At 43.0% G+C, this 21,484-nt stretch overlaps 6 protein-coding genes across 6 annotated transcripts; 3 read left to right on the top strand and 3 right to left on the bottom strand.

Moving 5' to 3' along the window:
- Positions 1 to 2: 2 nt before the first annotated feature.
- KL928_001828 (uncharacterized protein) lies at positions 3 to 4,640 on the bottom strand (the record flags this gene model as incomplete). The annotated part of the gene is made up of 1 exon (XM_043202236.1): positions 3 to 4,640. One exon carries the CDS (start codon positions 4,638 to 4,640, stop codon positions 3 to 5), a length of 4,638 nt encoding a protein of 1,545 aa, XP_043061105.1.
- Positions 4,641 to 4,924: 284 nt separating this feature from the next.
- KL928_001827 (uncharacterized protein) lies at positions 4,925 to 7,945 on the top strand (the record flags this gene model as incomplete). Its single annotated transcript, XM_043202235.1, has 1 exon — positions 4,925 to 7,945. The coding sequence occupies one exon, from the start codon at positions 4,925 to 4,927 to the stop codon at positions 7,943 to 7,945; it is 3,021 nt and encodes a 1,006-aa protein (XP_043061104.1).
- Positions 7,946 to 8,004: 59 nt separating this feature from the next.
- KL928_001826 (uncharacterized protein) lies at positions 8,005 to 10,356 on the bottom strand (the record flags this gene model as incomplete). Its single annotated transcript, XM_043202234.1, has 1 exon — positions 8,005 to 10,356. The coding sequence occupies one exon, from the start codon at positions 10,354 to 10,356 to the stop codon at positions 8,005 to 8,007; it is 2,352 nt and encodes a 783-aa protein (XP_043061103.1).
- A 245-nt stretch (positions 10,357 to 10,601) lies between these two features.
- Positions 10,602 to 10,913, top strand: KL928_001825 (uncharacterized protein; the record flags this gene model as incomplete). Its single annotated transcript, XM_043202233.1, has 1 exon — positions 10,602 to 10,913. One exon carries the CDS (start codon positions 10,602 to 10,604, stop codon positions 10,911 to 10,913), a length of 312 nt encoding a protein of 103 aa, XP_043061102.1.
- Positions 10,914 to 11,077: 164 nt separating this feature from the next.
- On the top strand, positions 11,078 to 18,304 carry KL928_001824 (uncharacterized protein; the record flags this gene model as incomplete). Its single annotated transcript, XM_043202232.1, has 1 exon — positions 11,078 to 18,304. The coding sequence occupies one exon, from the start codon at positions 11,078 to 11,080 to the stop codon at positions 18,302 to 18,304; it is 7,227 nt and encodes a 2,408-aa protein (XP_043061101.1).
- Positions 18,305 to 18,331: 27 nt separating this feature from the next.
- KL928_001823 (uncharacterized protein) lies at positions 18,332 to 21,352 on the bottom strand (the record flags this gene model as incomplete). Its single annotated transcript, XM_043202231.1, has 1 exon — positions 18,332 to 21,352. The coding sequence occupies one exon, from the start codon at positions 21,350 to 21,352 to the stop codon at positions 18,332 to 18,334; it is 3,021 nt and encodes a 1,006-aa protein (XP_043061100.1).
- Positions 21,353 to 21,484: the final 132 nt, after the last annotated feature.

Raw genomic sequence — 21,484 nt, 5'->3', positions numbered from 1 at the left:
CGCTACTTTAGTTTAAGCTTGATCTTCGGCAAAGACGGCGTTGCCGAGCGACTTTGTGATGAAACTTTCTCAGGATCCACCGAAGCTTCACTTTCTATTCCGGAGAATCCTGTCTCCGTCTTTATCGCAGGAGCTGCCTCAACAGATTTCTGACTTGAATCACCAGGATCAAAAGCGATGTCATTACCCACTTCTGATTCTTGAGCGTTCACTGCGTCGCTTCCAGGAAGAATATTGTCATGGGCGCCTCCTTCAGGCTGCAAATGGCCGCTCGACTCAGTAGCTGACTCGGGAGCTGTCTCAGGAGTGGAAAGGATATTGCGAGGCTCTGTTTTGACCGGGTTAAGCTGGCGCAGTCTTTCAGGGCTGATCTTTAGTTTCACTGGCAAGCTCCTTATCTCACCAAAATTCTCGTCATTGGATAACAGAACTCTCTTCTCGAACATCTGGAAACGCACATAGCGAAGCGGTAATTGTTTGTCGGTTTGGATAATATCATACGCCACACGCCTTCCCTTGGGAAGCTTTCTGTATTTGAATTTAACTTCGAATTTTTCCCTTGTGGACTTTGGATCTGAAGATACCTCCGAAATAGAGGAGCGTTTTAGCTTTTGCGTGGAGCGAGAGCTGCTATTCTCTGTGATTTTGAGCTTGATAGTTGGAATTTGAATTTTTAGTCTCCCTTGTCTCTTGAACGTCACCTTGTACGTTTCAGAATGAGGTTCGATATTAACATCAGTGACCTTAGCAACCAGTTTCCTCTCGTTCGGAAGTTTTGTGGTGACCTTGAAAGAGTCAATGGCTTCAAAGATGACTTCTATAACATCAAACAAATTTCGTTTCTCACTCACGGATAGCAAGCACGAATGAATTGCCGACCATAGTTCTTTACGCAATCCCTTACCAATGCTCAGGTCCCTGCGAAGCGCCTCCAATGCTCCTTTCATGGTGAGCCGAGATAGCTGGTCGCGTCGGGTCTTCATGTCATTACCTGCTCCACTGTCTTCCACAATGATGAGGTTGTTGATCTTCTCATTAAAGTCACCTTTTCTCGCTCCGAAGAACTCATCGTCTTCGAGGTTAGGAAATACTCCATCCACGGCAGCTGCACCAACTGCTCGCATTAAAGCAAGGACCAGATGGTGACGAAGGTAATGAGATCTTTCAAGCTTGAGAGTAGTGAAGAATAGCGACAAAACATGCGAGTTTCTCAAACCACCTAAGAGCAAAAGGCTCTCAAAAGCTTTCAATCTAATGTCTGCATCGTAAAAGGGTCTTGTGTATGGAATCAAGTCAATATAAGAGAGATCAACAAGACCTAAGAGGGCCAAGCGCACTTTTTCTCGAAGCATTGTCACAGTCACAATGTGGTGATGGGAGGGAGACCACTGGTCCATTTTTGCGGCCCTATTTATCTCCACCATGGTCTCAACTAGGAATTTCTCGGTAGGATCTGTGAGATTTCTTTGGTCCATCTCAACATGAGATTCATTGTGGTTTGGAATCTTTTTATTTGAACTGACCATCAAATTTGTCAAACAAGTAATAAAATTGGCAAGATAAAAGGAATCGTCAAAGTAGTTGTTATTATTGTCATTGAACTTCAAGATGTTGAGCATAATTTTCTTAAGTTCGATTGGACTGTCACCATTCTTATTCGTCACGGTTGACAGGCCAGTCACGATAGCTTTCATGACAAAGTAGTCACTGAACTCCGAAAAGTCGTTAGGCAGCGGTAAATATTCATTTGGGTCCAGCTCAGGATATCCTTTGGATATGGTATTGTTGTAGCAATAAAAGTACTTGTAAGCTTTGAGCAAAAATCTCATTCCCAGATGATCGTTACTCTCTTTTGAAAACCTTGCCAGTCCTAAAGCCGCCTCCGCCCTGACGCCATAAAAATACCGTTTATCAAGAATTGTTCTCATTAGAACCGTCGCAAAATAGATTGATGGGTGCAATGATTCCGAAAAAAACTTGACGCTTTCTAATTGTGCTTCCACATCTCGGTCTTGTCTGAGCTGGGATTCAAACATATTTTCATTTAGATTGATGTAAACCTTGCAAATCCATTCGAAGTCTGCATCCACACGCAGCCATTCGAATGCGTCTCCAAGAATCTCATAGTCGTTTTCTTCAATTTTTTGTTTTTCTGTGAACCCCCAATCTTCGAGATCTTTCGGCTTCATGAACACGTCTCCCAGTTTCTTCACCGTCGGTTCATCATCGTCGCCGCGCAATTTGTCCTTTTCTCGTTCTTTTCTCAATTTATCCCTTTCTCTCTTTTCTCTTTCTCTTTCCTTCCTCTCAGCTTCTTCTTGATCTTCTTCTTTTCTTCTTTTGGATCTTCTGTACTTTGTGTTATATTGAATATCCAGCTTGGTGACGGGGTCCTTGATGTCAACAATGTGCTCATACGGTGTACCATCTGCTTCGTGAATACGGATAGTAATAGGGCCAGTGAACACATTGGGGGCTGAGAAAGTTTCCTCTTCTGATAAGATCTTACTAGCCTCATCCACAAAATTCTCTCTCTGGTGCTGTTTCCTCAAAGTCTCTTTTGAATTTATGTCCATTTGCAGCTCGTCTTCTGCTTCCAGCTTATTATTTTTCTGTATCTGGCGGATGCTCATCTCGATAAACATTCTCTTCTTATTAAATCTCTGCGTCACTTGAAAAATTGGAACTCCACAACTATGTATCCAATTTTGGAAAAAGGACTCAAGTTTATGATGAGCCACCTTCTCACAAACATGGTGAAAGTGGGCGGTTGACAAACAGTTTCCATTTAGTAAGTCCCCTGACATAGCCTGGAGAAAAATCTTTGGGATGACACGAGACAACCCAAATGACTTGTCAGTCTTTGTCATTCGGCGATCCAAAATGAACATTACCAGAGGGGCTTTCAGCTTTATAAACTCCATATCCTGGGAGAGATTGATCGGAAAGCGAAATAATTGATTGGCCAAAGGCCTTTTTCCAACATCGATCTCACAAAGGTAATCGGTGCGCAATTTAACCTCGTATCTGTATCGGTTAACACCAAAAAGCTTTTTCAGAAATTGACCTGCCATGAAGTACGAAATACCAATTACCAACCAAAAATCATTTAGCGATTTTGGAAGAACGTTGATGCCGGAATATTGCTCAGACAGAGCAACGGCCAACTTTTCTGTCACATCAAAGATAGGCTCTATCAACTTAGGACTGTAGAGCAGTCTCGAAGACATGATTGTCATTCCGGCAAATCCACAAGACTCGCACGGCATGTCATCGACATAGACCATTGTGTAGCTGGGGAACGGGAACGAGCCAAACTCTTTAGAGTAAAAATCAAACATTTTGTACATTGCAATAGTTGTGTTCAGAACTTCCTCCTTGCGGCCAGGCAAGAAATAAAGCATAGTCGGCACCTTATTCGAGTTCGACTCAGCAGAAAAATTCGTGGCATTGTTTATGTCATTGTCTGCGAGATTTGCGAGGGCATTGGAAGGAACCAACTCATCAGTACCTGGCTTGACGTCCAAGATTGGGCAACTTTCGAACGCGCCCACGGCAAAACCTAGGTGATGAGCAGACAGTGGATTGTAAAACTGAAAATTGATCACTTTCTTGCCAACATCCAGAGGAGAGGGCGACTCTTTGACGCCGATCAAATCTGGAACCGCAACTACCAATGGAGTATCATTGCGTTCTTCTTGGTCTTCGTCCATTTCGTCTTCGGTTTCCATTCTTCGTAGAGCCTTCTTGGCTTCGTCGGAGCCAACCAATTTGGTCTCTCCTATGTCACCCACTGTCTTAGGCACAATTATGTTTATGTCCCACGCAGGTTTTTCATATAGGTTGTCTATACAAGGAACCCATGAGCTAGCACTGCATCCCAGATCGTTGTTCGAGGTGTAGCAAAACCAAAGATCTTTCGGGATATTTGTGCCATATCCTCCATTGAAGAGTAATCCATTTTTCGAGTTCCTGATCAGATAGCTAATTTTGATATTCAATGGAGTGTACACTTTATCTGAACTCATCATAGCGTTGGTCGTCAAAGGTGTGTGCGACCGGGCAGAATTGACATTGGGTGAAAAAGTTTGTTTTGATGTTGGGTCATGAAGCCTCAATTTGATAGAGTCTGGAATGTAAACGATTAATTCTGATGTGTTTTCTGTGTATGACGAGGAAGGGTGCTCTTGATTGTTTTGATCTGAAAACAATGGATAAAACCTAGATCTGTAGAAATGATGCTGCTGAAGCTCAATCACCTCGGAGTGTGTATCATAATTTGGGTTGTATTTATAATTGGCCAGAACCGGATTTTCTATGTCATTGAGATACTCATCGTTTTGGAAGAAGTCCCCGTAATGATAACTTGCCTTTTTGCCATTCACTGTGATGTCCCTTATTTGCATTCCCCTGCAGTCTAATTTCACCTGCCTGACACTAGAATTGAGAGGAAGAACGGTCAATTCAGTCTCTCCCACCACTGACTGCTCTGCCAAATCAATGTCCAGAGTGACTTTTTGGTACCCAATTTTGATAGGCTGCGACGGTAAATCATCAGTATCATATTTGTGATGCCTCCGTGGTGTCGCATAGGACTTCGGTGTGAAACGCGAATTTACCGACGGGTGATCCTGCGACATGGTATTGGTACAACGGCTGAGAACGACTTTGTTTTTTGTTTTCTTCTGCTGGCTCCGAAACGTTGTGGTGCAAAGATGTGCCTAAGATCAAATTTATTTACATGTTCTTTTAAACCGGGCAACAAATAGTTTTGTTTTAGATTCAAGATCAGAGCCATATTGTAAACTTGGGGCTCAAGACACTGTAAGGAGAATCTGAGTGTCAAATTTGTCAATTGGATATCCGTTTACGGTTTATGCGGAAATAAATTGATCCAGGACAATCAACTCCTTGATATTTAAGTATGGACAGTCCAGACAGCGAAAATAGTTACGAGCTGCTCTTGGAGCTAGTCAATTCTCCAGACTTTGATCTGCACCAGTGTCTAAGCTATCTTCAAAAGTATGCCGACAACATTGGAATACACTATTTTCTCTGTCAGAGAGCATCCAGATATCCCATCGGCGAGCTGAGGTTTTTCATTCCTCAATTCCTCCAGCTGCTGATCACGGTGGAGACGGAATCGGTGGCTCTCGAAGAGATGTTGAGAACTTTATGTCTAAGAGATGTACACTGCAGCTTGATCACATTTTGGCATTTACAGGCCTTGCTCCAGGACCTGAGCAAACAACCTGAAAGCGTTGGTTTCCAAACTTGCAAACGAATGCTCAATGATTTACAATACCAGTTGTTTAACTTCTCCAATAATCAGCATACAATCACCTCTTCTGCTACTTCATCATCTGGCGTTGTCAGCAAGCATGAGCTTCACAAATCTTTCAAGGAAAACGTTGCACCCTCCATAATTTTAGCGACTTCCTTGATATCAGGAGCAAGTGTTCCTAGAAGCACCAAATATGTGGCACCGATAGTACGAATTCAAGGAAAGCGACTCAAGTCTTTTGTGTTTGAAGTGGTTAAAGACATCAAGAAAAGCTTGAATGAGAATTTAACAAAGAAGAACACAATGAATAATGCGCTTTTGGGAAGATCGAGAGAAGAAGTCGAGGACTTAAGGAACGGAAAAGGTATGAGTCGTGGAAAACGCAGCATTTCGTCATCATCCATGCACTCTAATGACGGTCAAAGAGAGCAGCTTAATTTTGACATGATAGACTCATATGCCGATATCAACATGCCAAGCCTCAGCAGACCCTCGCTGAAAGCAAAAAAGACTTCTTTGTCTCTACTCAAAGCGCAAAGCGATCATTTCGATCACCCTAACGCCCATCACAGCGAAAGGTTGCATGATCATGCGATTTCTTCGATGCCCAATCTTCACATGTTTAACAACGACAACTCAAATACCGACATCCCATACTCTTCAGATGGGTCATATGCTTCGTCGATAAGGAATTCGTTTGATTTTAGAGATAGCAGCGAGATTGAGAGTCTGTATGGCGACGAGCCGGCCTCCCCTAGCTTGCCTCAATCTTCGAAAATGTCTCATAAGGTTCCCCTATCAGAACTACAACAGGTCAAGCTTCTCAAATCAAATTATTTCAAAAACGAGACCCAATTTGTTATAGCGCTACAGAACATTTCAATCAGGCTTGCCAAGGTTCCGAAGGAAGCTCGATTGTCCACATTGAAAGCTGAACTAGCTACACTCAATAAAGATTTACCTTGTGAAGTCGACATTCCGGGCCTTTTACCGAAGAATAAAAAAGGGAAACTTCACAGAATTTGCAAAATTGCAGTCAATGAGGCTGCTGTTTTAAATTCCGCTGAGCGCGTGCCGTACTTGCTTCTGGTAGAATATCTTGCTGATGACATTGACTTCAACCCGAATTCGACTCATAACAAGCTACTCTTGAGCAAATTGGAAGACAACAAAGGAACGAATGACACTTTCAAGTTGAGCGATAAAAAGTATAGGTTTGACCTGGCTTATCCTCATGCACCTTCTTCCTCTGCGTCCTTGAGCTCTTTTGATATCAAGGCGAGTACCAATTCGAGAGAGCAGTACCTGGAAACCAGGGAAGCAGAAGAATCTGACTTAGCTGATTTTTCGGTTGTAAGCTTGAGCAACAAAATCGACAAGAACGCGCACAAAACAAAAAGGCTAGTCAGATCAAAGACCAGTAATCCAAAGCTTGAATCCAGTTCTCCGTCGACAGATGTAATTGAGGAGAGGATAAAAAAACTAGAGCTTTCGTTCAAATCTCAATACGAGGGAGGATTGGATAACGAGAGCGAGTTGGCCAACCAGATGAGGATTGCAGCAGTCATGCTTACGCAGCTAGAGTCACCTGCCTCCACGATGCCAGGCTCGCAAGCAGCAGAGATAAAAGCTCGCATCATAGATTCAATGAAGGCCATGCAGCATGGCTTTGGGGTGGACGGATTGAACGAAATTCGCGGTGAAGCGGGTGAGCGTAAACTTTCAAACGATTTGAAAGTTGCTGGTCTCAGCTATTTGGGCGAGGATTGGAATAGCAAGAAAGCTCGCATTAGGGCAGAATCAAAATACGGACATCTTGAAAACTGGGATTTGTTTTCAGTCATTGCCAAAACAGGGGATGATCTGACTCAAGAAGCCTTTGCTTGTCAGCTAATCCAAGCTATGGCTCGAATATGGTACCGTGATAACGTTAAAGTGTGGGTGAAACGGATGAGGATTTTGGTGACGTCTTCCACCACAGGCTTGGTGGAAACAATAACCAACGCCTTATCGATACATTCTATCAAAAAATCTTTGACTCAATACATGTCATTGAACAACGAAAATCCTCGAGGAGAGATTGCAACGTTAAAAGACCATTTCATACGCATGTTCGGTGACGAGAACAGTCCACGATACAAGCTTGCTCAGGAAAACTTTTGCATTTCGCTTGCCTCGTATTCCGTCATATGTTACCTTCTACAAATCAAGGATCGTCATAACGGTAACATCATGCTGGATTCGGAAGGACACATCATACACATTGATTTTGGCTATCTTCTCTCCAATTCTCCAGGGTCAGTTGGATTTGAAGCCGCTCCTTTCAAGTTAACCATGGAATATGTTGATCTTCTTGGGGGAGTGGACTCTTTCTATTTCCAAAAGTTCAGGACTTTAATGAAACAGGCTTTCAAGTCACTCAGGAAAAATGCTGACTCTTTAATCAATCTTGTGGAGCTCATGCAAAAAGACTCTCAGCTTCCATGTTTCAAAGCAGGTGTAAACACTAGCATTCAGCTGAGGCAGCGCTTCCAATTGCATTTGAGCGACGATGAGCTGGACCTGTTCATTGACAATGTGTTGATAAACAAGAGCCTGGGAAGTATGTACACAAGACTCTACGACCAGTACCAGCTTCTGACCCAGGGCATTTACATATAGAGAATGAAGCATTTGCATAATTATAGCAATTTTCAATTAAGTACATGTAAGAAAGTACATCATAGTTTCATGGAATGAAACATGCCATTTGTGTTGTGAATTCGAGTCGTCCCGGTGCGCACGCGTACCTGATATTCTTCAGGTTGCATGGATGAACGACTCGTGCCGTTTTGTTCAGTACTGCTGAACATGCTAAGCCTACCGGGCTGGTCTATAGCTGATGATGAGTTATTGGAGCTCCTCGATAACGTGGTTTCCGAAGGCAGAGCCAAATAAATGTAAGATTCCAAAGACCATTCATACCACACTCTGTCAGGCGCCGTGTCCCGCTTCACGAATACAGCAAGTTCCTGGTCGTCAGTCAATTGCATCGGCTGCTCTAACGGCATGAAAATTGGCAGCCACGACACTAGGTTGTGAGGGCTAGGACCGGATCCAGTTGGACAGTTAGATATAATGATACCATTGTATAGCTCTGCCTGAAAAAATCCGAGCAGACCATGAATCGTGCCTTTGCGATGGCAATGCAATGTCGTATGTGCTTGACGTTTCATGTTGCCATTTTTAAGAGGATGCTGGAATGTCCAAAGCTTGGAGTATTTCGACGACAAAGTGTCGTATTCGTCGCATAGCGGAACATAGCATGTATGAAATTTGGACAAGTCGTTGCATTCAAGGAGCTTAGTGTAAATGGATGGGGAGATTGCAGGGGCAACAAAAGAAGTGTATTCCTTGGGGATGAAAATGCTATTGTCAGGATCGCAATACTGTTCCACCGAGTACAAACATTCCGGGGACAGCTCGTTGCAACCGAAGCTACCAAGTAGCTCGCTAATAATCAGATGAAATCCAGACTGTGATGGAACATGAGGCGCCCATGACCTCACGTCCGCATTTATAATGTCCACTTTTCCATTCCAGAAATCCTGATTTCGCTGAGACAGATACACCATGACTGTTGGACTTTTCTCGATCGCCGTGATATGGACCTTGTCTAAATCCAAATTGAGAAATTTGATGGCAGCGAAAAGTCGTTCAATAAGAGGACCTCTTCCCGGGCCGATCACCAATATCTTGAGATATTCAAAGGATTGTTGAACATCTGACTCGGGGCCCTTTTCAGTCACAGTCAAAGACGATGTGTTAAATGCAGTTGCTCCAAAGTTTGGTAGGTTCCTTACATGCTGAAATCTTGGCAAATTCATGAGATCCATTAGTGAAGAAATCATTGCTCGCTCGTAGCATTCATATTTCGCCTGATCTTGCTCAAAAACCTTATAGGTGGCATTGTTGAGGTTCTCTGACAACGGCTGTAAGGGTGTCTGTAGAGATTTGATGGACCTCAATTCGGAAGGATCCAGATTTGCCATTGCCAGATTTGAAAGAGTAAACTCCTCGATCGGCAACAGCTGGTTATGACTCGAGCTTGACTTTATGAGAAATTTTAGGTATTCTAAAAATGATAGATCTCCAAGATAAACTTTGCTACCGTCAACATTGATATAGGCCTGGCTCGACTTGTCATCGAGAGTTGAGTTTCTAAGATTGGCGATAAGATCACTCTCCTTGTCAACTCCATGCAATAGTAAAACAGGAGGATCCAATATCTTTTTCTGAATTATCTTCCAGATGATCAGCTGGTTGTATTTATTTAACACCGGGTAGCCTTTTGAATTTGGAATAAAGCGAGAGCTCGAGATCAAGTAGAATCGGATGGGCTCTAATAGCCATCTATTGACAACATTTTCGGGAATATTTTGTTTCGGGGATGCTAGACTGACTGTTAAGTTTCGATGGTAATTGCAGTGGATTCTTATGGTATTCCACATATCCCACGTCGAAAGCGGATCAATGATCGGGATAAGTTCACCTGTGGTTGGGTTTGTCTGGGGATCTTCACATATAGGCAAAGAGATGGAAATCTCCATATCAGAGAATTTATGCAGAATGGAATTTAAGCTGTTGGTGAACACAGCAAGATGATTCAGATCTTTGGGCGGCGCCAGTAGCAATTTGCGAACACCCAGAAATTGAGCATATGCTATTTCGTTGGAGAGTACCTGGAGAGAAAACTCGTTGATTAAAGGATCATTGGCGCCAAGCTCGATCCAGGGAGATAGCATGCCGATCGTAGTCCCGGTATGAGGCCCTGTAAAAATATTCACCTCATTTGATCTGGGGAATGGGACATTAAGTTCCCCTGGAACCGCCCCGAAGCCACCTTCTTTGATACTGTCTTTGAAAGATTGGAAGTAGCTTTTGCAATTTTCTCGGTATCTTGGATTTGTGATGGCAAGGAGAACGCAGCTATAGCCGTTCTTGGTTAAAGTTTGTACCAGCAACCGATCGCTTTTCACCAAAGCCGAGGTGAGTGGCAGAGGTTTGATTCCGATTCTCATTTGAGGTTCCATGGGGTCGCCGCCTGTCTTGTCATGTACCAATTTGCAAAAAAGAAGTTTATTTGGCAAGCTAATATTAATCTCGTTTCATAATGCCTTGCATATTGTATGCGCCAATATGTGAGATTGAAATTTCAGCCAAAAATCATTTCGCGTTGGGAGTGGTAGGCACGGCCGATCGACGCGACGAGGTCGGCACAGAATTTTTGTAGAAAATTAATCAATCGACAAAAACACAAGCACACGAGTCTTTCTCAATGTCTTACTCACAGCCAAGGCCAAGAGAGTTGACGCCACAAGAGAAGGAGCGTATCTTTTCATTCAGAGAAAAGTACTATTACTCTCCAAGATACTCGGACGATCACTACGAATATCGACACGTCGCACTGCCTAGGGAATTGTTGAAGCTGATTCCTAGTGATTACTTCACAGAAAATGGAACATTCAAGATTCTGACAGAAGACGAATGGCGAGGACAGCTTGGGATCACTCAAAGTCTGGGCTGGGCCCACTACGATTGCCATGCGCCAGAACCTCATATCTTACTTTTCAGAAGAGCCAAAAACTAGCTCTCTGTTCCGCCATTTTGCATCGACACCGCTATGAATGACTAGCAAGATACCACTCATCTATTTAATAAAGCTATACTTCTAGATCCAACATTTAATTTCTTCACTAAAACGCGTAAGCTTTTTTTTTTTCTTGGATATCCATTAAAAAGGGGATCCATGAAATGTCCGACCAGACCCGTCAACTGTCTTCGGTCTTAGACACTCTGCTACGTCAGCAATCGGAGGGTAAGACCCAGGACTCTAACTCGCTAAATGCACTCCTCAATAGCGTCCTTCCAGCATACTCAAGAAAGTTTCTATCCCATGAAGAACAGGAAGTGGTGATTAAGATTTTTCAAGCAATCCATCTGCTCACGTCCAGGAGCCCATCCTTACTTTTTGAGAACAACAGGTACAAAGCCGTCGTGAACGGTTTCAAATATTTCTATGATGCGCGATACCATGGATCCGAGTTAGCACTGCAGGCAACTGAGTCGTTGAAACGGATCATCAACGATCAGTTCAGGGGAAAACTGGCCTCCAGCTTGCACTTAGATCTAATAAAAACGGAACTGATGGAATCACTAAATGACAATCTCAACTATGTACTCGAGAGTGTAACCAACTCGACCGCCTCAAAGCCAGTTGATCTAAACTATATCACCACTACCAACGATTACAGGTTCTCCAAATTGAGCATTTCCACACGCATTCTTCAGCTCCTTCTTGATGTCTCACTGGAAAACGCTCTATTACTTCATTCACAAAATATATTCACGATGGAGACATTCATTGGTCGACTTTGGTTCTGTATGGATAATGTGGTTGTGAATTTGAAATTCAACAGCGATGAGGCCGGGGACACATCAGATATTCTGTCGCAAACATCAGTCGACATGATTGCTGTTAAGTTTGATGTACTGTACGCCACTCTTTTACAATCCACTGCAAGCTACACCTTCGATGATGAGTTTTTACAACACACTCGTTTGGAGCAACTACTGTTCAAGTGTAAGGATTTGCTCAATTGGCCCTTAATCTCGCGGTTTCCTAAATTACAATCGACCCTCGCCGCAACTTTGATGAGGCTGTTTATCAAATGCAAAGAAATGGACACTTTGTGTTATTTCTGGAATAAGCTGGCAATCACCACAGAAAAGTTGGCATACGTTGACATGATGCCTTTCAATCTAGGTCCTGACTTATTCATTGTCATCAACTTACTCCTCATACTGAATATGAAATTTGGCAGGATAGACAACATGGGAAGCCCTTCTACATTTCAGGCCCACTATTTGAGCTCCTACGAGATAGCTTTCAGACCTTTCTCGACAGAAAGGCTACACTTGCTGCGAAATGAACTTCTTCTTTGCGCCTTAGAAGATGTACTAGAGCCTGATCTGGACGTGTTGTTGTCTTTGACAAACTCCAAGTCAATGGTTAATTTGGTTGATTCGACTGACAGAAATCTAAAGGGAAAGGAGAATTTGGCATTGGATCATGAGAACACGCCTGAGGTCGTTGATTTGACTTCGAGCTCTTACCTATCGCAAAGCACAATCTCCGATTCCAAACTAAAAACCTGGATCTCCAAGCTAAAGAATGCAAAGAAAAATGGCCAATTCGATGCCATTAGCAGTACACAGCTGGGAAAGATTTGCATGGTTACTGCGATTGGTAGATATGCTTGTTTGGTTGCTGAGGACTATGATTTCAAGAGCAAGATATGCCGCAAGTGCGATTATGCTCCAGATAAAACCATATATCTGCTTGATATAGTTGATCCCAAGAGGCCGTCTATTGGGTCCAGTTCAGAGATGGAATCTGCTTTTACCATACTTATTGACACTTTTATATCAGACCCAGCATCTTTGAATGATGAACAACTGATTGTGTCCATACTGATCGCCCTTCGCCGTATTTTTTGCTCGTTCCGCCCACCTTCGCTGAAGAAATCAGTTAAACTATGGAGATTCATTGAAGCTTGTTTCCTTAGCGTTGTCAGAGAGATTCGTCTTCTTACTGTCAAGATCTTCCCGCTTCTTCTCTTAGCCACAGAGGATGATCAATATGAGTCGGACTTTGACATTGTGTTGAAGTATTTAAGCATGTTCAAGATATCGAGAAAGACGGCATATCTTTTCGAGGGTATCATCATGTCATGGGGCGAGCTTATTATGATCAGTCGTCTTGAGGGAAAGCAATATGTGATGCTCAATCACTTAATACAGTACATGGGCGACAGTGATCAATTTAGATCAAATCTTTCTTTCCATGAATTACGCCTTGTCGCTTCCACCAAAAAGCTGACGGCTTGGAAACTGGTTGAGCCTTTCATCCCATTAATAAGCTATGAGCTTGTCCAAAAAAGGAACACACACCCAAATATGCTCAGGATTTTTTGCGATTGTATCAAGATGGATGTCGATGTGTTCCTCAACAGGGTTATGGAATTCACCGTTCCACTTTTCATTCAGTCCTTCTCCGAAGATCACTTAGGATTTATTGCTGGACAGGTTGGCAAAACTAGGTCACAACTTGTAACCAGCCACATTGAAAAGATATTGGCTCTGTTGTTGACTGCGGACGAGAACATCGATGCTAGCAAAATCGTTAAAATTGTGGCCTTGTCCAATCCAAAATATAAGGGAATGAATTTGCGAATACTTATCAGCGAGTGCCGCGTCATGGATTTGATCTGGGAGTTGCTGAGCCTCTACAACTCGGAGCACATGAAGCCGCGTATCAAAAATGCCATAGTCTATGCCTGCATGTCTCGACACATTGGAGACATGTCTGTCAGCGATGATGATGAGTTCTTGAACAAGGAAATGGACTCGATGATTTTGGGTATAGCCCAATCGTTTTCTGCTATCATATATGATCATAGGGGTAGCAGGCCCTACCTACTGAAAGTTCAGGCGATCCGTGCCATCCGTTGCATTGCAGAAATATCAACCAGTTTCCAAACATGCCTCTCTCAAATTATGACCTGTTTACAAATCGCTCTTGAATCTCCAGAACTCCAATTAGAAAGTCTGGAATGCCTGCATGTTCTTGTTTCTAACCTAGACTACTCACCATTATCCATCATTGTGGACCTGCTCATTTCGTATTTGATACAGAAGTACAAGTTCTTCAACATCAAATGTAAGAATATTGCACAAAATATTCTTGTGACGATTCTCGAAAAGGATCCAAAGGTGATGAAGGAACACCCTTCTTACATTTACTCTCTCTCATTGATCAGCGATTTTGACAACATCACGAACAAATACGATATAAAGAACCATAACATTCTTGTCGAATTTGATAGGAGATTTCAAGCAGATAACAAATGGGTTGTGTTACAGGTGCTTGATGATTTCAAAAGCTTCCTTGACTCTCATCAACTGGATATTCATAAAACATATCTCAATGACTCTCGGTTACTGCCATTGTTTTCATCACTTCTTGCACATATTATGGCGGTTTCTAACAAATTTTCCGTGACAAACACTGAGATTCCTCGCAAATGTGCTGAAGTTCTAGCGTGCTTGGGTGCGCTGGACCTCACAAAGGTTGGGCATTATTTCAACAGGGCCCATAAAAGAATAATCCTAGTGTCTAATTTGGGCAATCACAGAGAGATGGCAGAGTTTTCTGTCTATTTCTTGAATAATATCCTTGTCAAAGCATTTGTTGCTTCTACAGATCCCCAAAAGCAGCTATTTCTGGCATACTCGATGCAAGAGTACCTGAAAATCCTTGACTTCACCCCTGAAAACATTCAAAGCAAGGAAGCCCCGGAAAGTCTTGTTTGGGCTAAACTGAATAAACTATCTCAAACAGTTCTTCGTCCGCTGCTTGTTTCGCGTTATATGAAAAATTCTTATGGTTATATGGCGCTAATGTATCCTTGCTATAAGAACACAAAGAAGCATTCATTTTGGATTCGCGAGTTCACCGAGGATCTGCTTCACAGATCTGAGGATGTTCGAAAATTACCGAAAAATGCCAAGGCTATATTTGGAACTTGTTCCATTATTATCAAAGACCAGGATCTATCCATTGCTGAATTTCTGCTACCATATACAGCACTCATGATGATTGTGTATGGAGATGACAGGATCAAGGCTGATATCGAGATCGAAATGATTACAGTCTTGAATGAAGATCTGGACCTCCTCTCCAATGACTCGGCCATTGAGAGCCTGAAATCATGTTACAGGACAGTCTTCTCAATTGTTGACTACTTTAGAGAGTGGGTTTCTGAGAGAAAGAGAGATAAAAAATACCTGCAAGGTAACTTCGTGGAGGAAAGAAAGAAGATCGAAAGCTTCCTTTCTTTGCTCCCGTCTGAACTTCTGGCTAAACGCACCGCCCAGTGTAACTCCTATGAACGAGCAATATTCAACCTGGAGCAGAGTTACGCTAGCAACAAAATGGATAAAGACGAATTTTTCACCACGATTCGACACATGTATGCAGAGATTAACGATACAGATGCCTTACAAGGAGTGCTCAAAAAGTTTTCGACAGAGAGTTTGAATGATAAGCTTCTTCAATTTCAGTATTCTGAAGATTGGAGAGTTACACAAGAATCTCTAGCTGCGCTGACCGAAATTGATTATGGGGACAATAACGATCGCAAACTGGATTCAATTACTTCTCTCCTGAGATGTCTTGATGATCATTGCGAATATGATCAGGTGCTCTCCAAGCTTCGAGAATTCGAGTCATCGATACAAGAATTCGAACCCACGAAGGATTGGGTTGTTTGCGGATTGCAGGCCTCAATTTTCAGCGGTCAGCTCGAGGAACTAAAGAGATGGGTCTCTCATTCACAGGAATTTCCCTCCATAACCTCTCCGGGGTCGTCACTGTCAATTTACTATGAGTTTGCTCGAGGTTTGATAACCCTAAGCGAAAATAATTTGCGGGCTTGCGACGAGCATATCTTTAATGCCATCACGCACCTTGGAACTTCGTTGTCAGTTTCGCGCGAGATATCCCCATCCAAGATCTCCAATTACATGGTTATGCTTCATTGCTTGTACGACTTCAGATCATTAGTCTTCATGGAGAACAAGCAAAAAGTACAGAACTGTATGGATTTGCTGCAAATACGAGCTAGGAATTCCACCAAAGACTTCAAAATAAATTGGAAGATTCACTCCCTTCGCAAATCGATAGAGAAGTTGCACCCTCAGGCTGATGTGCGCGCATTTCTGGGAGACACAATGGTGCAGGGATCTCAATTCCTGCGACAGGCTGGAAAATACGATCTTGCAACAAAGAGTATCACGAACGCATTATTTATTGGTACGTCGTCAGAGATGATGGTTAACTTGGAATTTGCTAAACTGCTTTGGGCCCAAGGCGACCACAGCCAGGCTCTGAAAATAATCAAGAGTCTGCTAGGAATCGCGAAGCCTCGCAAATCTCCGGAAATTCAACTCACATACACCGATTGGCTGGAACAGTCGGCTAATGGAAGTTCGGATGACATTATAAAAGGATACGAGGCTGCCGCTGCTTTGGACCATGTTAGTGGAAAACCACAATATTACTTAGGCCGTTACTACAACAAGCTCCTCGACGCTCAAGCAGTTGAGACTCCAGGATTGAAAAAACCAGAAAAGGATTTCTATGGAGACCTGGAATTCAACATTATAAAAGCATATATTCGATCTGCTGCCTTTTCCAACGATTATGTTTTTGAGGTTCTTCCTAAGGCGGTGACGATATGGTTAGATTATTTTGCCAAGTATCAAAACGCAAGTGAGCTGACGGGGTACTCTCATGAAACGATATATGCTAGGAGGAAGGACAACTACTCGAGCATTCTCAAATTTGTGAAAGTGGCAGCGTCTGAGAACGAGCTACCAATTTACAAGTGGTATACCGTTCTTTCGCAACTAATCTCTCGCATGGTTCATGGCGATTCTGAAACCGAACTTGTGATTTTGAATGTCATCACTCAGTTGGCCAAAGCATATCCAGAAGTTGTCTTATACTCCGTTTATGCACAGGTTCAGTCCACGTCACCAGAAAGAGCCAAACGTGGGAAACAAATATGCGAAACTCTACAAAATAACAAGAATGCCACACTGTCAAAGCAAGTGTACTCAGCATTCCAACTTCTTGAGGCGCTCAAAGGAGTGTGTCAAGCAGACATCAGCAGGCAGAAAAGAACAAAAATGCATTTGTACTCAGAGCTAAGATTTTCATACCCGGAGAACCAGGAGTGCAGAGCATTGGCAATTCCAATTAGAGTCAATTTCCAGAAACTGCTTGCCACAGGCCTGAATAACAATGTGTTGAGGAAGTCAAACAATTATCAAGTCGATAAGTTCATTGCGTTTAGGAATTTCGACTCTAAAGTGAGCATTCTCTCTTCCATGCAGCGACCTAGAAGACTGTACATTACGGGTACTGATGGCCGTAGGTATAGCATACTTTGCAAACCTCATGATGATTTGCGAAAAGACGCCAAGCTGATGGAATTCACCACCGTGATGGACAGATTGTTGAAGCTTGATGCCGAAGCTGACAAAAGAAACCTGACCATCAAAAACTATGCAGTTGTGCCATTGAATGAGACAATGGGTCTCATCGAATGGGTTGATAACGTACGGACTATGAGGGATATCATGCTAACTTACCTTCAAAGACAGGGGATAACCATGGACTTTGGAAAGATCAAGCAACTATTGAGCGAGGATCTTTCTGTCGGAGAGAAAATGCACAATTTCCAGAAGCTGTTGCGCATGTATCAACCAGTGCTCCAAATTTGGTTTCAGGATCAATTTCCTAATCCTGTGAACTGGTACCAATGTCGCAACGATTATGTGAAAACGTGTGCAGTTATGTCGATTGTCGGATACTTGGTGGGAATGGGTGACAGACATGGCGACAACATAATGTTGAGCGAGTTATCTGGTCAGATTTTACATGTGGATTTCGATTGTTTGTTCGACAAGGGAAAGAAGCTTGCAGTTCCAGAACGTGTGCCATTCCGTCTCACACAGAATATGACGGCAGCGATGGGAGTCACTGGGTATGAAGGAACGTTTAGGAAAACTTGTGAGGTGACGATGAAGATTATTCGCCAAAACGAGAATAGCCTCATGAACGTCCTGGAGACCTTCTTATACGATCCAATCATGGACTGGAAGGTGAAGCACAAAAAACGTAGGTCTGCTACAGAAGAGACCGATTCAAAAGGCTTGCAACCGCAGGTAGCTATGGATACCATCAGAAGAAAAATCAAAGGAATCCTTGATCCAAAAGACTTGGACACGGGCGCGAAAGACAGCGGCGGGCTATCAGTTTCGGTGGTGGCCCATGTTGACGCAGTGATCCAACAAGCAACATCAGTGGAAAACTTGTCACAGATGTATATTGGCTGGATGCCATTTTTATGATCGCATAATATACTGAGTTAATGTTACTTAATCGCTAAACTCCTCTTCAGAAATGTTGTCACTTTCGGCAACACTTTCTTCGTCATCATCCTCAAAATCGCTCTCATTATCACCTTCCTCCTCTGCACTATAGTCCTCCTCGGAATCAACATCTTCATCCTCAGGGTTGTCATCGGAAGGATTGAAGTCAGACTCTTGTTCATCCTCCTCACTGTCATTGTCCGAATCACCACTCCCTGTCAAGAACGACCAGCCCCCGTCCACAAAAAATTGGTAGGGGTCAGCTTGGATAGTTTTCATGATCGTGGTCCAGTTCAAATTAACGGTACCTTCGCTGTACGGAATATCCACGTCCGTAAGCCATGCCTTGACATCTTCTAGCAACTCCATCGGAATGGTTGAGATATGTACAACGGGCCTGCTAAAGTCTTTGAAAACAAACACAAGGTCAAAGTTCTTTAGCCCGAATTGAACTCTCTCCAAGTGTGCGATTTCGATCTCCTCTAAGGTGATGACCAAGAACGGTAGATCAATCAATTGCACCAAGCAGTCTCTTGTTGGAAGACACATCACAGCAGATCTCGAAGGCACACCTTGGAAACCAAGTTCTCTAAATGGAATATCAAGATCAACCAAACCATTGGATGCATCTGCAATCTGTTCGGCGAACCCTTTGAACTCCTTGTCCAAGGCAGCTTTCCTTCTTCGTTCTTCCTGCTCCTGTTCCAACTCATCTTCGTCTCCATAACGATATTTTCTTTTCCTGTTACCTGTTTCGTCAACAGTGATGTCAGAAGCTTCCCTGTAAAACTGAACATCGTAAGTCTTCTTCTTTCCAATCATAATTGGTGTCTTCAAATGACAATGAATAATGACCAACAATTCTCCTTTACAGGATTGGAAAAACAGATGCTTGATGTTGGAGAAAAGAATATCCACTCTTTGATCGCTTCTGCCAAGAGATTGGTACCTAATACCATTCTGGTGGATGGTGATGTTTCCAGGCAATCTCTTAGTGTCTGGAGTAGGTCTGACAAAAACATTATCCAATCTTTTTGGACGGTTGACCTCAATAAGGGAAGCTTGAGTCACGACATCGGCCTGATCTCTCTTCTCCGCCTCTCTCTTGACAGCGTCCTTCTTCATCTCAGTAATCTTTTTCAAAACTTCGCTCATTCGCTCGTTATCCTTTGAACGGAAAGTCAAGCTCCGGATAAATTGCTTATCCTCCCCTGGTTCATAAGGAAGCTCCTCCTTCTTTGTGACAGCGACACCCGGGGAATTGAAATTGAGCTTCAGGTGTGTGTACTCTCCTTCCTCGGTTTTTAAACCGTTTTTGAAAGCGTTGATGTGGAAAGGCACCGGTCTTCCACAAATCGGGAGTATGATAGTCTGATTCTTGGAATCGATATGGATCTTGAGATCTCTAACATTGCTTGGAATTTGCGATTCACGAACATAAGATTCGTATTTTTTGAAGATCACTCTTTTATCAGACCCATCCTGTGCGTCTTCTGGATTGAACCTATCCAAGCCCTCTTTTTGCCTTTTTGCATGTAGCTCCTTTTGGATCTCCTGTTGTATTTGAGTTTGGTCCTCGTCGGAATTCTTTTGTTCAGACCTCATTTTCGCCTTGAGCACACGGGTGTTAACACCATTGTTGTTGATCTTCAAATCAGCCTTCTCGGGCATTTCAGACTTCACTTTGATATCATCAAGTTCTTTTTTCACTTGGGTGCTTTCATCGTCATCAAAATAAAATGCAACCTCTTTCCTAAATTTAGGAGAATCAGTCAGAACGATAGGGTCTTCGTCCGTAACTTTGACTGTGTCTGCCAACATCAGCGCGTAGCTTCCAAGGTTTGGGTCTGACAAACCACTGAACCCAACAACCAAGTTGTACACCGAATTTTCGCTCAATGATCTTTCATTCTTAGCATTAAGGATACCAGTGGAGTCTCTGAAATCGATACCCATCAAAGAGCCCATATTTTTCATAAAGTTTTCCACAAGATCTGGTCTTTCGGTCTCAATAAAAGCAAGAGTTTTACCGTAGACATCTTTTGCAATTGCTCCATCTTTCATTAGCGAAATTGCTTTGGCTTGCACTTTGAGTAGGAAATCGTAGTTTTTCTCCATCTCTTTCGATGGGCCGATCAGAAAAGTACGCGTAACATTGGAGCAGTAGCTTCTGTATCTTAGACCAAGCGATGCCATGATCACCGAACCTCCAAGTTTGTCGTCAGTAGACTCCACTGAAAATTTAAGCTCATACTTTCCGTTACTCTGAACAATAGGCTTGTAGCACCAGTCCAGATTGTTCAGATCAAAGTCAGAGCCGAGCTTCTTCATCGACTTGTCGGTTTCCATGTTTCTGAAAAATTTGGCATCATCGATCTTGTTCTCGATTCGGTCTACCAGCTTGGAGTTGGAAACATCCAGCTCCTCATCAATGATCTTGCTCATCTCGTCCGAAAAATAGCTCATCATATTTGTCGAGGCTCTGGAGGCAGTTCTCAGACATCCTTGTTCATCCTCATCCTTGGCTTCAAGTGTAGAGGAAACTCCAACTGCGCAATCAACAAGTTCGAAGTCACTTTTCTCTTCCTCCCAGATCGCGTTCCATTCGTCCATAAACTTACCAGCATACTTGTCTTTGACCAGCACACCAAGCTTTTTGCCGCTTTGTTTCATCTCTTGCACAAATTGCTCGAACAGTTTCTTGTTGTGCTCGGGATCCTTTGTACGCGCAAGAACATTCAGGTTGACACTGGAACTCTTCAAAGGTTCCAAATACTTTGCTTTTCCAACGGAAGTCAGCACGGTGACTTTTTTCCCCGTGATAAAGATCAAGGTGGCGGGGAACTCATAACCCAAAAGCCAGGTATGTAGAACGGTGGACTTTTGGTACGGATTCGTATCGTCACTGGATCCAACGGCAATCAATAGACCAGCAACGGAACCAAATTGAGGCGCATTGGCAATGTTCCTTTGCAAGAGATGGAGTCTCTTGCGGAACACCGATTGATCAATTTGAACCTCAGACATGGTGCAATGAAGAAGAACAACTTAAGGAAATGACATACGCGTTTTTTTTTCCACGAGAGAGAGAGACGGCGACGCGACGTTTGAGCCCCGGGTAACTTGTTTTAACATTATCACAGCGGTCAACAACAAGTG

This window comes from Ogataea angusta (genome assembly GCF_019207475.1).
Source record: "Ogataea angusta isolate 61-244 chromosome Unknown 61-244_NODE_3_length_881311_cov_93.026150, whole genome shotgun sequence".
NCBI lineage: Eukaryota > Fungi > Ascomycota > Pichiomycetes > Pichiales > Pichiaceae > Ogataea > Ogataea angusta.
Note: the sequence above shows the minus strand (reverse complement) of the source record. Positions and strands in the feature narration are given on the sequence as shown.